Raw genomic sequence first — 15893 nt, 5'->3', positions numbered from 1 at the left:
AAAATTAAAATTAAAAAAAAGCTGGGGTTGATCTGTATAATCTGCATCGTGTGCATGAGTTTGGTTTGAGATTAAACGTATGAAAGTATTGGAGTTTTAATCTGGCTGACCTATTTTTGATGCCGTGACCGTCCGTTTGGAGTCCTCTGAATGTCATCTGGAATATGTAGGGAACTCACTGGTGTGGGGGAAACATGCTAAATCTTTGTATTTCCTGGTCAAATTCGCAAATCCCTGATTATGTAATAACCAAGAGACAGTTGTGGTTGTTATTAAAGAGTGTGTGCAAAAACAGCTTTGAAAGAGCTACTTTGATTTTTCTATGGTTAAGTTGTGTCAACGTGAGGGTGCAGAACAGCATCTCGCTCTTATTTTTAATGCAAGTTTCACGTGTAGAGTAAGGAAACATCGTTTGTAGCTGGAATAACTGTGAGACAGACCTGTTTCCACAAAGGTTGTGTGAGATGACCTCCGCTCTGACCTGTCAAAGCTAATGTTTATAGCTTCTCCAGGATACAGAAGAGAGGGACCATCTGGCCTGTTTTCGGGCTGCGCTTCAGAAAATAGCCTCTCTGCGGGATCATATACCTATTATAACCTTTATCTCCATAAAGACATCGCTGCTGTGTGAGTTAACTATGTCATCTGAAATTCTACAAAGCCGCCGGCGAACCTGTGCAGCGGAAACGGGATCCACTTAGGTGGGCGTTTCATGTGCAGCCTTAGATCTACTGGTCTTCTGGGCTACCGGTATATAGAATGTTTCTAAAGCAACAGAGCTTCACAACTTTTTTTTTTTTTTTTTTAAATGCGTTGCTGGCATTAGATATGCTAATATAATTAAAAACTGTGCACATTTTTAGGACGTGATGCAGCGCCTCAGTGCAGCCGTCATTAGCCAAATATTTCAGGAACACAGTTGAATTCATGAGTTTGGCTGAGATTTTAAAAAAAAGGTTCCTTTCAATGTGTTTGGATGTTAATAGAAATTTGAAAGTCTTAAAGTGTTAAAACCTGAGTCTGCAGCCTGTTTTGAATCACCTGAAACATCAGCTTGGTGTTAAACTGGCAACGTTGCCGTGGGAGACGCAGACACCTCCACCTTCTGCTTCTCCATCTTTCAACTGATCCAACACGTTAGCGTTGTGTCTGCCCGTCTGTCCGTGCTTGTAGCTCCCTTTTTTTAGTCGTTCTGTTCCCCAAAGACTGTTCGTGTGGGAGAGAGAGAGCGAGCTAAAGAAAGAGAGAGTAACAAGAGAGAGGATGAGTGAGAATCCGAGCGGCAGGAGTGGACGAGTGTTTTCAGATTGTTTAGAGAAGAGGGACTGGGATGAGGCAAGAGTCCGCTCTCTGACGTCAATAGACTGTTCCCTGGGCAATGTGCCGTGTGTGTGTGTGTGTGTGTGTGTGTGTGTGTGTGTGTGTGTGTGTGTGTGTGTGTGTGCGCACTCAAACAGTTCACCACAACCATGACCTTCAAGGTTGATGGCTTTCAACAACAGGGACCAACAACGGGGACGAGGGCAACTACAGCAGCATAATTCCCTAAGGCTGCAGAATAATAAGGTTCTTTTACCTGCGGAGGATTAAAAATCAAGCTCAGCCTCGACGTGCACAGAAAATGACAGAGCTGTGGCCGGTGTTGGCTTTGTTGTGGCTATCCTTGAGGTCATTAACATGGTTGTTTTGCAGCACAGAGCAGTCAGCTGATTTGGGATGAAAAATATCTTGTTTGCCCTGGAAAATCACCCCTGCCCTCCCTGCTGGAACTCTTTTTTGTTGGTCTTGTTGTGCTTGTGAGCTTTTCAATCTGATTTTTAATCCCCATTTTTTTTGGCGTCATTTCTGTACTCCGAGACATCATATGGCTTCATCTCCGAACGATTGTTGGATGAGTTTGATTGAATCTGCGGTCAGACCCGAAGGTTTCTGTAACCTCAGCAACGTCCCCTCGTATGAGAACAATATTTTAGAAAGGCTTTTCTTCTGGTGCACAAACATTGGCTTTAAACAACGGACTTGTTTGATTTGAGCGGTTGCTACTCCGAGGTTACTGTGACCTGTCCTACAAAAGATTAGAAATTAAGATGGACAACATACTGTATGACCACGTCCTGCCATCTGTACCAAAGAGAATGAAGGTCGGAGCGGCAGCTGCTGCAGAAAATGGCAGAACACATCTTTTTCTCCGTCTAAGCTAGTCTGTTTTCTGCTGTTCTGTAGATCATGTCCAAGCCCACGGACCAGGTCTCAGCTGTGAGCTCCAGCCCATCAGGACCGGCCCGGCAACACCAGAGTCACCCAGAGGAAACGGAAGAGGAGCTGAGAGAGCACCAGGGGCTCCCCTCTTCCTCGTCGCCCCCAACACCATCGTCATTGCCTGTGAAGGAGGCGGGGCCAATGAGGAGCGTGGTGATAAAACAAGAACCTGTGGACCCACAGGAGGTGGAGGAGAAGGAGCAGAGGGAGAGACAGGCCGAGAAGGACTTCCTCTTTAGACAGGTGAGGATGTAGGAATGAGGAGGTCAGCGATCAATTTGCTTTTCAGGAGTTTTAAAAAGCAAAGCAGTCTAATTATCTCATTATTGTAGGTTCAAAAATGCTTTTAAGGCCTCGTTAGTGCTGCATTCGGCACCATCACTGCTGCAGATCCCTTTTTTTCCAGCTATGTGTTTGATATTTTCAGCATTAACGAACGTGGTGACATCCAAATCTTCGCTTAATGAAATCGGTGTTGAGTCGCGAAGACACCCTCCGCTACAGCTGCCGTCTTTACATTCAGAGAATTTTGGAGGAATCAAAATTCTCAATTTCAAAGTAATGAATGCAGCGAAAAGCCGACAGTAGACAGAATTATCTAACAGCAGCGACAGACGGAGCCAGCAGCCACTGAAACATTACACGCCACGTCCCTCCTCTTCTAGCTTTGGAATGTTTTCAGCCATATTTAACATTTTTGTTTTCTTCAAGTCATTTAAGACACACTTAAAATTCACATTGTTTCATAGCAGAGAGCTGTGTTCTGTTCTCTGAATGGCTCAGGCACCTCCACACTGCTCTCTAATGCGATTCCATATGGACAGTCAGATTCTCACGCACACAAAATACCCACACACTTAACCCTGCCACGAAAAAAAGAAAAGTATTCATTTATATGTATTTTTTTCCTCCACACAGTGTGCATTGTCTATATCGCTCGCACTCCCAGACACACGTGTCCACATACACACCCACACAGGACGCCATGTCCTCATCTGTCTGGCCCTTCCCTGCTGTCGACTCAGCCAAATTCAATCAGGCACTCCTTTTCACTGTCGCCATGGTGCTCTGGTGGTGCAGGCAGAAATTGAACTAAATATCCCCAAATTCCCCCAAGTCTTGGATCACTTTCCTCCTTTTTTCAGTGAAATCATCATTAATCACTGGTTTTGTTTGCTTTTTATAAAGTACTGTGAAGGGTTATTATTGCACTTTTTGGCAGGCTGATGATCCCATGAAGAGTAATTTCTATCATCATTTTGTCAAGCCGTTTGGAAAAACTGTGATTTCAGAGCTGCCATTATGACAAGCACAGTAGATATAATTAATATAATTATTCTTTTGAAATTGGACTAGGTATTGAAAGGATTTCACTGGTAATACGTTGTCAAATTGCTGCCATATTTATGCGATTTCTAAACAAAGCATGAGAATCTAGTGCCCTCTTCTGGCAGCAGGTGTGCATTACAGCTCTCTGTTGTGCGTGAGCAGCAGGCTCTGTTGTTGGAGCAGCAGCGGATCCACCAGTTGAGGAACTATCAGGCCTCTATGGAAGCAGCTGGGTTACCGGTCAGCTTCGCCGGCCACCGCCCCCTGTCCAGGGCCCAGTCTTCTCCAGCCTCCGCCTCCTTCCCCATCGTAGTGCCCGAGTCCACGACCAAGCCTCGATTTACCACAGGTCTGTGACAGAATTACGACCGCACCACATCCAAACAGGAAAAACATTCTTTGCTTCTGTGCTCTCTCATACAGACCTGTGAAAAAGGGGGGGGGGGGGGCATTTTTCCTGCTAATTGCAGTTTACAGAAGACACTGTGACTTCCCAACAACAGCTGTGTATTTACAGTGTTGTTGCTAGGTAATTTGGAGGCCTCGATGACACACCCCACCCCCGCCACAAGTATGACTTATTGCACTGGAACGTCTCATCGTGGCCAGTTGTTTACGATGGCCCGGCCCCTCAAACACTGCTGCACAGTTGTTGAAGGTTGCCGTCTTTGTAAACTGTTACCCTGAAACACTTGTATGTTTATTATTTGTGTGTTTTTTTACAGGTCTGGTCTACGATTCTCTCATGCAGAAGCATCAGTGTATGTGTGGTAACACCACCATTCATCCGGAGCACGCTGGCCGCATTCAGAGTATCTGGTCCCGGCTTCAGGAAACGGGTCTCAGGGCACACTGTGAGGTACGACCCAAAGGGTTAAATACCCGGTTAGGACAGCCATGGTATTAAAGCCATTTTAAATCTAAACTGTTTTTTGTCTTTTTTGCTTTTTTCGTCTTATAGATATGTCATTTACAGTTTGAAAGTTAACAAACTCCAAATAAATCGGTTCTAAATAAGACATATAGGAAAGTATGATATAGATTGACTGCCCAAATAGACACAAAAATATGAAAAATACAGAATTCTAATATTCATAAATTCACATTGTTTTGTAAGTTGTTCTTATAACCAGCAGGGGGCAGTCTGTAGCCACCCACTATTAACACGGTTTTAACACTAAAGTAGATAGCTTTAAGGTATTGGATTGTTTCCTCCTTCAAATTATAACTTGAACGTGCAAACACTGCTGGAGCTCCTCATTTTCTGAATACCCTCATCAGTGCAGGCCAGAGCTTTCGCAATATTAATTTGGCACAGTGCGCTGTACTCTGCTGCCCCCTTGTGGCGTGTGATGAAGGCGAACGGACTTCCAGCAAAGGCGCCATATCTGTAGTTGTGTAGTTATTGTTTCATTCGTGTCTTCATCCCAAACAGTGTATCCGTGGCAGAAAGGCTTCTCTGGAGGAGCTGCAGACGATCCACTCTGAAGCCCACGTCCTGCTGTACGGCACCAACCCACTGCGGCAAAAACTTGACTGTAAGATTTCATTAATTGACAAGTGAATAATCTAATGCAGCTTTTTTTTTTAAAAAAAGTATCAGACAGCTGGTGGAACTCGACATTAATCCTCCGGCATTACCTCGAGATTGTTTGAGAAGTGTTTTTTATAACATCGAAACATGTCCTGGGAAAAAAAAAAAAGCATCAATGGGGGGAAACAGGTCAGTGAGACTAAATTCAAAAACAGTTGAAAACATCTGCAGGAAAAAGGAGGGGAAAAAACCCCTGAAAACAAAAGTGGCCTGTTTTTCGTAAAGGTTTTGTAGCTCCGTTTGGTTTAAAGAGGCATAAACAAATAAAGGTTTTGTCATTCGGAGATTGCATTTTCCAGACGAGCTGGATTTCTGTTTATTTTCTTACCTGTCACCAAGCAGACGTTTATTGATTTCCACTCTGAACGACAAAGCTAATCACTTTCTGGCCCAAAATCCTGATTCTTCCCTGAAGAGAGGAGGGGGCTTGATTATGAAGGCGGCGAGGGCCGCTTGTTTTCTTCACCTCGGCCCATTAAAGCGCGCCCCTGTGTACTCTTCTTGTTAGATCAGGTCATAAAGTCAAATGCTGTTTCAGAGGTCAGGCACCCATCAAGTTACCTTTTCCCCTGGTTACCTTTTGTCTGTCTTTTTCTAAATTTCATCCTTTCCCCCCCCAGGTTCAGTGAGTCCAATGTTTGTGAGGTTGCCATGTGGAGGCATAGGGGTGAGTAAGTTAAGTCACTTTACAAGTATTCACTTTGCAATTAGGTATCCCTGATTAGCGTTGTTGACTTTTTTTTTTTCTTGGAATGGGCCAGAGTTAGTCACGGCGGTTGATTCAGTGGAAAATGGCTGTAATAGGCGGCTGCTTTTAACGACATCGTGTTAATCTCATCAATAGTCGATCGGCACTGCTGCGTCTGACTGTAATGAAACCAATCAGCATAGTTTCAGCATCATCAAATGCTATCATAATAACCGTGTTTCCCTTCACTCGCTCTCCCGCTGCCCCTGCATAAATAATGGGCCCATTTGTTCTTGTTCCACCAAACAAACACACACACACACGCACACACACACACACACACACACACCACCCGTCAAGGTCCAGAGGCAACAAAAGCTGTTGCTTGCCTTTCTGCTGCGTTTGTAATTGTATCCAGATGTTTTTAGTGTGTGTGTGCATGTGCGTGCGTGTGTGATAGAGGAGAGAGAGATGGTAGGGGGGCATGTTTTTGCACAGCAGTATTTTGAGGATGTTTGTGCACATGCAGTTGTTGCAGGATTGTTGAAAGCGTCTTTTGAAGGGGAAATCTTTCTCAAACGCACATTTGTGTGTCGTGTGTGTGTGTGATTATTTTCTCCAATGTTTAGGAGCCCCCCAGCTTCTCTTTGTCCATCTTAAATTCTCCCTTTCGCCCTCCCTTGAGGCTGCTTTGGTGGGAACAACAAGAGTTGAGGCTCCGCAGCCCACATGCTCTGTTCTGCCTCTATAATGGCAAATGGAGCTAAATTGTTGTCTTCCTGTCACACACACACGCGCATACACACACACGCCAGACATGCTAGAAATGCACCCGCATACACACACACTTGCAGAGGAAGGGGGCTGAAATTAGGCTGTCAGCCTGGGGAAAACTTTCATTCTGTCATACCAGCACGTTCCCGCTCTTTTTCTACCTTCAAGAGTGAAACGCGCACCCACACCCAGACACACGCACTTCACTTTTTTATCACTCCAAAAAGTTCTGATCAACCGGGGAAATAATGAATCGCCCTGTCTGCACATGTTTCTGTTTGCCTTCGTTAACATGACTGCTACATAGGATTGAGTTTCCCATCCACTTTGTCTCAGCTCTAATACGCAGTAGCATTGTTGTGATACTGGATCTCCTGATGTCATCACCATCATATACGCTGCATATGATGCACCAGTATAAGATGTGATTATTTAAAAAAAATCCATCAATCTGTTTAAATTATACGTTATTATCAGTTGACTATCAATGAAGGAATTGGATTTTATATCTTCACTTTTCTTACTGTCTGCTGACAGATAAAGTAAAACTAAAAACATTTTCAAACTATTGTTATAATCATTTCTATTGTTAATGCAGCTCATACAAATGTATTCATATCTGTGAGCATGAAATGATATTAAAAGGTGTGCATATATAGTCCATTTTACTCTGAAATAATAAAACCTGGTGCAGCCAACTGCACTCAGAAGTCCCCTGATTACTAAATAGAGTCCTTCTCTTTGAGCAGAAATAGGTCTCAGAGGTTTGTTGGAGAATGCCAGTGAATAAACTGCCTCATGAAGGCTGAGCAACGGCAGCAAGGTTCTGAAAACACATCTCCAGCTTTGAACATCTCGAGCACCGAGCAAGCCATCACATGACCACGCCGTGGCCGTCCACCTAAACTGACAGGCGTTAATCAGCCACGAGGTCGCTCTAGAGGAGCGGCTCCACCTCAGGTGGGAGGGTCTCTCCACTATCAATCCAGCTCGCCACACATCTGGCCTTTATGGTGGCGAGAAAAAAGCCATTGTTGAAGAAGGCAACAAGAAGTTCGGTGGGCGACACCAGAACACGCCATCCCCACCCTGAACCATGAGGTGGCAGCTTCTTCAGCAGGACAACAGCCCTGAACATACGACCAGTGTGGGTGTACTTTTAGAGCTCTCTAATCATGTCAGTTGTGGTCACATCAGTGTGTACGTCCCTCCTTACACACACATTCATAGACTGTCGGGTTTTGCGTCTAATTAAAGCACCTTTTGTCTTGGATCAGCTGGGAGGTTTTTTCTGGCCTGTGGATGTTTTTACGGGTCCGTGATCATTGTTGTCACTGGTGATGAGAGAAAAGTAAAGTTCTCCTGATGCTTTGAAGAGCTGCTGAGTCCTGCTGACTGGGTGGCCGGTATTAACGCAGCAGTCAGTACAGTTGACTGACCGAAAGATAGTTAAAGACGCGCTGGCTGTGGCGGCTAACGTCTCTGGCGGCTAACGTCTCTGGCGGCTAACGTCTCTGGCGCAGTGACACCGCGGCCTGCTTTTTCCTTTTCATCTCTTGGCTGCTCCTCTTTTTTGTTTATTGCAGCCCTCTTCGCCTGCAGCGTCCGCAGCGGCGTGTACGTTATCTGGCGCGAGGCCTCGCTCGCTCTCAGCCCCGCACAAGCTCGTGCTCCCTTTGGCTTGCGTGTGGATGTGCTGTTGGGTTTGGGGCCGAGCGCCAAGCGTGCCTCAGCATTAATCAGGCCTGACCACTAAATGGCGGCCCCACGTCAGAATTCTTTCAAACACACGCACACACATAATTATGCATACAATCAATGCTGAAATCTTCTCTCCAGTGAATAAACGAAATAAATAACTGTTTAATTGCAGAACTTTGAGCTTCTTTGTATCCTGACATCCATGTAAGAAGTTAATATTATAAATTAACGTTAAAAAATTTGGTGCCATGGTTGGGCATCTGCATCTCTGACCCATGTGTGTTTTTCCATTTAAATATGGCAATCCGACAAACATTACTCCCTCTTACCTGTTCTTCTCGACCTTTGACCCCTGAGAAGGTGTGAGAACCCCTGAAGTGGTTTTATGTGGCCCTTATTGATGTCTTGCTGTGTTAGAATGGCTGTGGATATTAATGGGCTCTTCAGTAACGCATATTGGGCTGCTAATCTTTCAACTAATTTAGTCTCCAACTTACTGTAATCATTCAAAACTCTGGAACGGTCATGAATGTTGCATCATGGGTAACCTGCATATTTACGCAGACGTTTTCCTTTGTGCTGTTTGCAAAGTTTGGAACAACACATGCTGAGAAACAGGTGATGTTTTCTCCAGGGAATGACAATTACTTCAACTAGACAATACCAAAGTTTGTGCATGTATAAAACAGCGTGAGTCGTCTATAAAAAGAGTCCAGGTGTGAAACTGGTGCGTCTGCAGCCCTGACGTGTCAACCGCTCAACTGATGGTGATGGCTGATGGTGAACGATGACATCAACATGCTGAAAAATACATTTCCCAAGCGCTTACAGAGACGTTCTAAAGAAAAGAGAATAAGGCTTGTTTGACCTTTATTTTGATTGGATTCTTGATATCAAAACGGAGGCTGTCATTCACAGAAGTAACATTTCTCTAACATTTCTTCAGCCTATTTCAATTCAAAACAGCCTTCTTCATTTTCAGTTGCATATTATAAAAACCTTCAATTTATTCCAAAACAATATTGTAGTTCATTTTATTTTTTACAGGTACGTTATTGCATAAAAACCATAAAATTAACCCAGACCCCCAACCCATAATAACTTTTCAATGATATATTCTGCATTTATTACACACATATACAGTAAATGAAATCGTTTATCATCTTTAGAAACGTCGCCGTCCTTTTAATTTTGTGCAGCTTTGGTCCTTTCTCTTCTCGAGTCGTCTTCCAAACATGTGTTTCTGCCTCTCCGTGTCTGCCAGCGGTTGCTGAACTGCAGCTTTGAAAGACAAACTTTGAAGCTGAAAAATGACCCAATCTAAATAACCCTCCCCACCCCAGTTTAACGATCACTGTCCCACTAAAGTACCATCAACCACAACGCTGGCTATTCTTCAGTAAATGGAATCTCACGTGCTCCTCTCTTCTGTCCTTTGAATGACTGAATTGACGCATGACTACGTGTTTCAGGTGGACAGTGACACCATCTGGAACGAAGTCCATTCGTCCACCGCGGCCCGTCTGGCGGTCGGTTCGGTGGCGGAGCTGGTTTTCAAAGTGGCATCGGGCGAACTGAAGGTTTGTGGAGACGTTTGGGTTGAGTCAGACGTCACACCGTGTCCTCCCCTCTGTTTATGTGGACTGGAGTGACTAAAGGAGTCTGGTCATTTGTTATGTCTGTGGTAATTCTGTGTGTTTTTAATAACCTTTTTAGATGGTTCAGCATAAAACAAAGCTGAAGCGAACCCTCCTTGTTCTAAATAACGGATGCAATTAAGAAACATTTGATTTTTTTTCTCCTGCCTGTCAGATTCCTCGGAGTGAATTTCAGGTTTTTCTACAGAGAACAGGGCAAAAAAAGGATTTTAGAATGTTCCTATTCTCTTTTTTTAAAAGAGAGAAAGCCCCTTCTGGTTTTTCCATCCAGAATCTTGCTATAACCCCTCAGACTAGCATCTCCACCCTTCATGTTTTGCTGCCCAGCCAGTCTTTGCTGTGGCTGCTTACTGTTTGAACCCAGCAGGGAGGCCCGGCACACTGGTGCTGCGAATCCCAGCAGCCACTGCTAACAGGCCTGTTTTATTGAAGTTCCACCACAGCCACCTGCAGAGCAGCTATCACAGTGAGCGGTAGCTGGCTGTCTTTGTAATATTTGTTCTGCTAATATGGTGACCCCAGCACTTGCAAAAGCCTAAGACAATCCTGGAAGGATGCAGGAAATTCCACTTTATGTGTTCTGTGTTCTGTCCCTGGCCAGCGGAGGCACCTGTCTTCATAATAAACTTGTGGAGTTGCCTGCTAATCCGCAGCAGCTGACTCAACATCATTAGCCCAGCTAGCATCAGTCTGCATCAGCTCGGACATCTATCTGGTGTCCCCACATAGTCAGTAAATCCCAGAGGTCCCCACATTAACAAGGCTGCCCTTAATTGACCAAATGCAACAGTGTGTGGGTGTGTGTGTGTGTGGGCCATGATGTTTTATATACAGTAGCTGTCTGAGATTGCTGCTGAACATGGTCATGTTTCTCCTGACAGAACGGTTTCGCCGTCGTTCGACCGCCTGGACATCACGCCGAGGAGAGTGCGCCAATGTGAGTTCTTCTTCTGGTTCCACACTTGCTGCTTCTTCTTCCTCTGAATTCAACAAAACTTGTTTCTGCCTCCGGTCACTTGCAGGGGGTTCTGTTACTTCAACTCGGTTGCCATAGCGGCCAAGCTCCTGCAGCAGAGGCTCAGTGTCAGGAAAATCCTCATTGTGGACTGGGTGAGTTCTACAAAAGGGTTTAGTTTCACCTCCCAATGATGTAAACAGTAACATTTACCTGCAGTTATGTAGTGGAGTAGTAGTTTAACAGTAACCCCCTCCAAATCTACCTCAGTCATGCTGTGTTTGATGAATTATTTTAAATTCCTGTGGTTCGGTCAGAGCGTGTCCCCGTGTTATTGAGAGAGATGGGTTATTTATGAGCAGGTACGACTGACCTTCAGCTGCATCAAAAAGCAACGCTCGTCAGCGACATCCACAGCTGGCCAAGACCGTTCCCAAAAGTCTTTGAAGGGCCTTTTTCATTTCCTGTCTGTCTGTTCTGGGGGGAGTTTAAATGCTGGCTGCAGATTCATGGTGCCACCTTGCCTCTGGCCAACAGGGACATTTCTGGGACCGCTATATTAAAGCATTCTTGGAATATAGATGTTGAGCTCATTTATTTTAAGTTGTTTTAAGTTTCAGCCAAAGGTAGTTGAGTGTTTTGCCTTAAATATATTTATAGATTTCCTTTTGATGCCCAGGTCTTTAGGTTAATCTATCAAATGCCATAAAAAGCACTTTAAGATCTAGTTTTCTAAATTTCTATGCACAAATTTGCCCTGATGTGTTCTGTTGTCACCTGCAGGATGTTCACCATGGCAATGGCACCCAGCAGGCGTTCTACGCAGACCCTGGTATTCTGTACATTTCACTGCACCGCTACGATGATGGCAACTTCTTCCCTGGCAGTGGAGCGCCGGACGAGGTGGGAGGAGGTCACCTGTCTGTCTCGCTGTCCCCCCCAGGGTCTCTGTTTCAACTTAAAAGTCTTGTGTTCTCATTGTAGGTGGGCAGCGGAGCAGGTGTGGGCTTCAACGTGAACATGGCCTTTACGGGAGGACTGGAACCCCCCATGGGTGATGTAGAGTACCTGGCTGCGTTTAGGTGAGACGCCTCAGTGCTCACGGCCGACAGCTGCTCTCTGACTTAACTGCTGCTAAATATCTGGCCTGAAACGTCTCAGAGGGAAATCTATTAAGTGTTTGACAAATGAACTGATGAGTAGGTAGGAAGCTTCTCCTCATGCCAGGCCTGATTTCTATTAAGTTCAGGTTCTGGTACTATTTATATTCCCTCTCCCCCTCACACACACCCGTACACACACAAGATGGTCTGAGAGGCATAGAGGCATAGACGGGGCCATGTCTGATACACATTTCTGCTTCTTGAAGCTGGTCAGGAGCAGGTCTGGATCGGCTGAGCCCTCTTTGAAGATGTTAGCAGCTGTGTGTCCATCTGGCCTGAGGCTAACACATCAAACTGACAGGACACTGTCTTCTCACAGCTTTTGGCACGCAAGAACTGGATGTACGCCGTATTCCCGTAATGCAGTCCAGATCCTGGTCTGTCACCATTGTAGACTGATGACACCCCCTAATTTATAATATGTATTTTCTAGCCATCCATTATTAGATTATCCAACCCTGAAGCTTGAGTCAGTGGTGTGTGTCATGTGATGGACTGGGGACCTGTCTAACACCATTTGTTTGTCTCTTCAACCTCCACAAACTTATTTATAACCACTAGAAAATGGATGCATGGATAAAGCCTCACACGCTAGTGTTACACTTAAAAACAGGCGTGACGCTACTCCAGCCTGAAAATTGAGGTTGAGAAGTAAACATGTACACCTATGGACACACACACACACTCACACACACAGACACAAGCCTTGAACGTTCATAATGAGGCAGTTACTGAATTTTCCCGTCAATTAAAATGGTTATCATCCACGCCAGCTTACAGAGCTCCAGAGGACCTTGACTCTAAATGAAATAAAGTAAATATACACAAAATCAGATCCACAAGTGTTCACATCTGCACGTTTCGCAATCAGCGTTGGTGCTCACAGTCAGACACACACGAATGTTCACCTGATAAACAAAGCCCCTCTTGCCCTTTCTTTGGTCTCCTTGTTGGGATCCGCTCCCCCCCTCCCTCCCCCTCCTTCCACTTCCGGGAGCGGGATGCGTGCCTCGCAGTCGGCACCTTCCCGTTGCTCCTTCGGTCTTTGCCACGTCGCATTTGCAGGGGATCCAGCTTGAGCCTCCAGAATGCGCAGAGAAAAAAGATAAGAAAATTGTCCCTAATGAAAACCAGAAGCACCCTCTCCATCCCCTCCTCCTTCCCTCTCTCCCCCTCCTCTGCCGTGAACTTGGAAAGACGAGAGAGGAGGAGAATTAAACTTAATTCAAACCATTCCTCCTCAGCGGCTTTGAAGGCTTTGAAGTGTAAGTGTGCGTGTGTGAGCTTTTCGCTCTGATTCCCTCTCCCCTCTTCTGCTTTCCTTTTTTTATGAACGGATGGGGAAAGCCTTCAAGCACTACAGGTTAACCATTTCTGGTCTGGTTTGACTCTGAAACGAGTCTGAAAGGGCCTTACCTGGCCTCTCCGCTGTGCTGAGGGGGTGGGGTTGTTTTGTGACATTTAATATTCCTAAAGCCAGACTTTTGCTGCCAGTAATAGTTTTTCTTTTAATGTAAGTTTTATTGGCGATGTTCTGCATTTAATAGATGGATTATTTAACCGCAGTGATATAAAATAAAATGAAATATTAAAATAACTTATTAAAGTGGTCCCAGCTTCGTTTAACCCGGGACATCCCCCCCTTAATGGACACTGGTTGTTGAATAAGTTACACAATGCAAGTTACATAAAAAGAGGCTGAGATAAACAATTTATTTCAATTTTATTGGGTAACTTGGAGATCTTACAGCTGCATTTCAGTTGGGAACAATACCATTGGATTCACGAATGTTGCACCACCTATTGCAAGTTCAACGCGACAATAACTCATAGTTCAAATGCTTCAGATTTCACTTGTGCAATCATTCTGATGCATATATCAGTATCTTGATCTCTAAAGGAATTATTGCATTCACACACACACACACACACATACACACACACACACACAGTGAGTGAATGAAACAAGAGTGTGTTCAGCGCTAAACAACTGGAGCTGTATCACGTTTATGGAAGATGTTGCCTTCAAAAGTGCCAACAAACACAAAGGTCAATGACCCGGCAGAGGCTGCTTATGGCCTTTTTATCAAACTTGATGATGAAGAGTTAACAAAAAAGGAAATCTGTTAGTACGTGAGTGGTAAAACTGAATCGCGGTTTAATAGACTGTACAACATTCCTCCAAAATCACTCATGCATTCCAGCGAAGGCCCAAACCCAGTGTTCCTCCCCGGGGACTTTGACACGTCCACCTGTTGCTAGGTACACCAAACAATCCCAAACAAAAGTTTACCCCACCTGCTCAGCCCTATAATTCCACTCACAGTTTGGATCCATGGGTGAGACACGCCGGTGGGGTAGATGACACCCTCTTCGGTCAGTCGTAAATACAATTAACAGTTTTTTTATCCTCGCACACGTGACCTTTGGTTCACAGTTGATCAGTATTCTCAAAAACACTCATTTCCCTTCATACCCTTTTGCATATTCCCGACTGAGGCCACGTTTTCCTGAAAGGGCGGGTGTTGGGATGGTTGACAACAGCAGTTTTCATGGCTGGTTTGGAGGAATGGATCAGCGGTTCAAGTATCTTTGGCCATCAGGGTCTCCCACTGCGCCAGGCATCAGTCCACATGCGTGCCTGCAGCCCGCTGTCTTTATTGTGGGTTCTTTTATTGCTCCAGTTAACAGGCCAATACTTGGTACGTGTTATTGAGAGGGTGGCGAAAGAGGGCGAAAATCTGTGACCATGTGGCGAACTTTGAGAGAAGAGCTGGAAAAAAGTAACCAAACTCTCATCATGTGGCTGATGCACGGAGCACTATTTTCCTCCTCTGATTATTCATATCCTCATGTCCCTGATCGTTAGCTGCTCCCTCAAAACTTCCTGTGTTTTTATTTCTCATTTTGCTACATTCTTCATTGTTTTTTCTTCCCCTTACACATCCTCAAATAGCATGGAAGGATACACACATTTCTCAAATCCTTGCTGTCTGAGCCCATCATGATGCTTTTAAGACCATATCCCGCCCCCTCTAAGACAGCTGCACGCACGTACGTGTGCTGTGTTGTGGTGGAGGGTGTAGTGTGCACAGTGAAGGCTTATAATTTAGTGGTTAACAAGAACTGGAAAAACCAATGGCCTGTGGATTTTAGGGCACACTGCTTGCCCACATTCAGCAAACCGTTGCCATGTTCCTGAGGTCAGCAAAGTGGAGGCGACTTATGATACAGCCCTGTGGTACTCCTCCACAGGCAGACCTCCCCAAAACAGCCTGTAACTCCATTCAGGACCTCTTCTCTAACTAATCCATCTAGACTCTTTCATTTTCAACACCTCCTTAAAGTAACTGCAATAATGTTTTTAATTTTTTAACTGTGCTGCCTTTTTTAAACATTATCTTAAGCTGGGTTTTTTTTTCAGTCACTTCTACCTGGCAATTTTTTGACTTTCTGACACGTTTCAATTGTCTGTGGCACCTCTGTGTGTGTGTGTGTGTGTGTGTGTGTGTGTGTTTGTGTGTGTGTGTGTGTGTGTGCATGTGCGTGAACTGAAAGTCACTCACAAATAGCCCCCGTTCACAATATCACCCCACCCATCCAGTGTCAGAATTACAGATGCAATTATATCTGTCCTTCCGTTTCTCTTTTCCACTTTGCGATCTTGTCCCAAATTACCACCTCCGAACCTCCCACTTCAAATGGAGATGTTGTAATTTTGTCTCCAAACTCATTAGACGAATGTTTATTCTGAAAACCTCGAGAAGGCAGC

At 44.8% G+C, this 15893-nt stretch overlaps 1 protein-coding gene across 6 annotated transcripts in view; it reads left to right on the top strand.

Moving 5' to 3' along the window:
* The window catches only part of hdac4 (histone deacetylase 4), a 79879-nt gene that overhangs the window by 50244 nt on the left and 13742 nt on the right, over positions 1 to 15893 (top strand). For all 6 annotated transcript variants that reach the window (XM_011611939.2, XM_029829811.1, XM_011611936.2 and 3 more), the window contains 10 exons: positions 2224 to 2502; positions 3751 to 3937; positions 4314 to 4447; positions 5024 to 5126; positions 5803 to 5849; positions 9818 to 9925; positions 10885 to 10940; positions 11026 to 11113; positions 11742 to 11861; positions 11943 to 12040. In XM_011611939.2, coding sequence (XP_011610241.1) covers positions 2224 to 2502; positions 3751 to 3937; positions 4314 to 4447; positions 5024 to 5126; positions 5803 to 5849; positions 9818 to 9925; positions 10885 to 10940; positions 11026 to 11113; positions 11742 to 11861; positions 11943 to 12040 — 1220 coding nt within the window. The remainder of the gene's footprint in view (positions 1 to 2223; positions 2503 to 3750; positions 3938 to 4313; positions 4448 to 5023; positions 5127 to 5802; positions 5850 to 9817; positions 9926 to 10884; positions 10941 to 11025; positions 11114 to 11741; positions 11862 to 11942; positions 12041 to 15893) is intronic.

This window comes from Takifugu rubripes, chromosome 1, assembly GCF_901000725.2.
Source record: "Takifugu rubripes chromosome 1, fTakRub1.2, whole genome shotgun sequence".
Classification (NCBI taxonomy): Eukaryota; Metazoa; Chordata; class Actinopteri; order Tetraodontiformes; family Tetraodontidae; genus Takifugu; species Takifugu rubripes.
The sequence above is the reverse complement of the archived record's forward strand: the minus strand, read 5'-3'. Positions and strand labels throughout refer to the sequence as shown.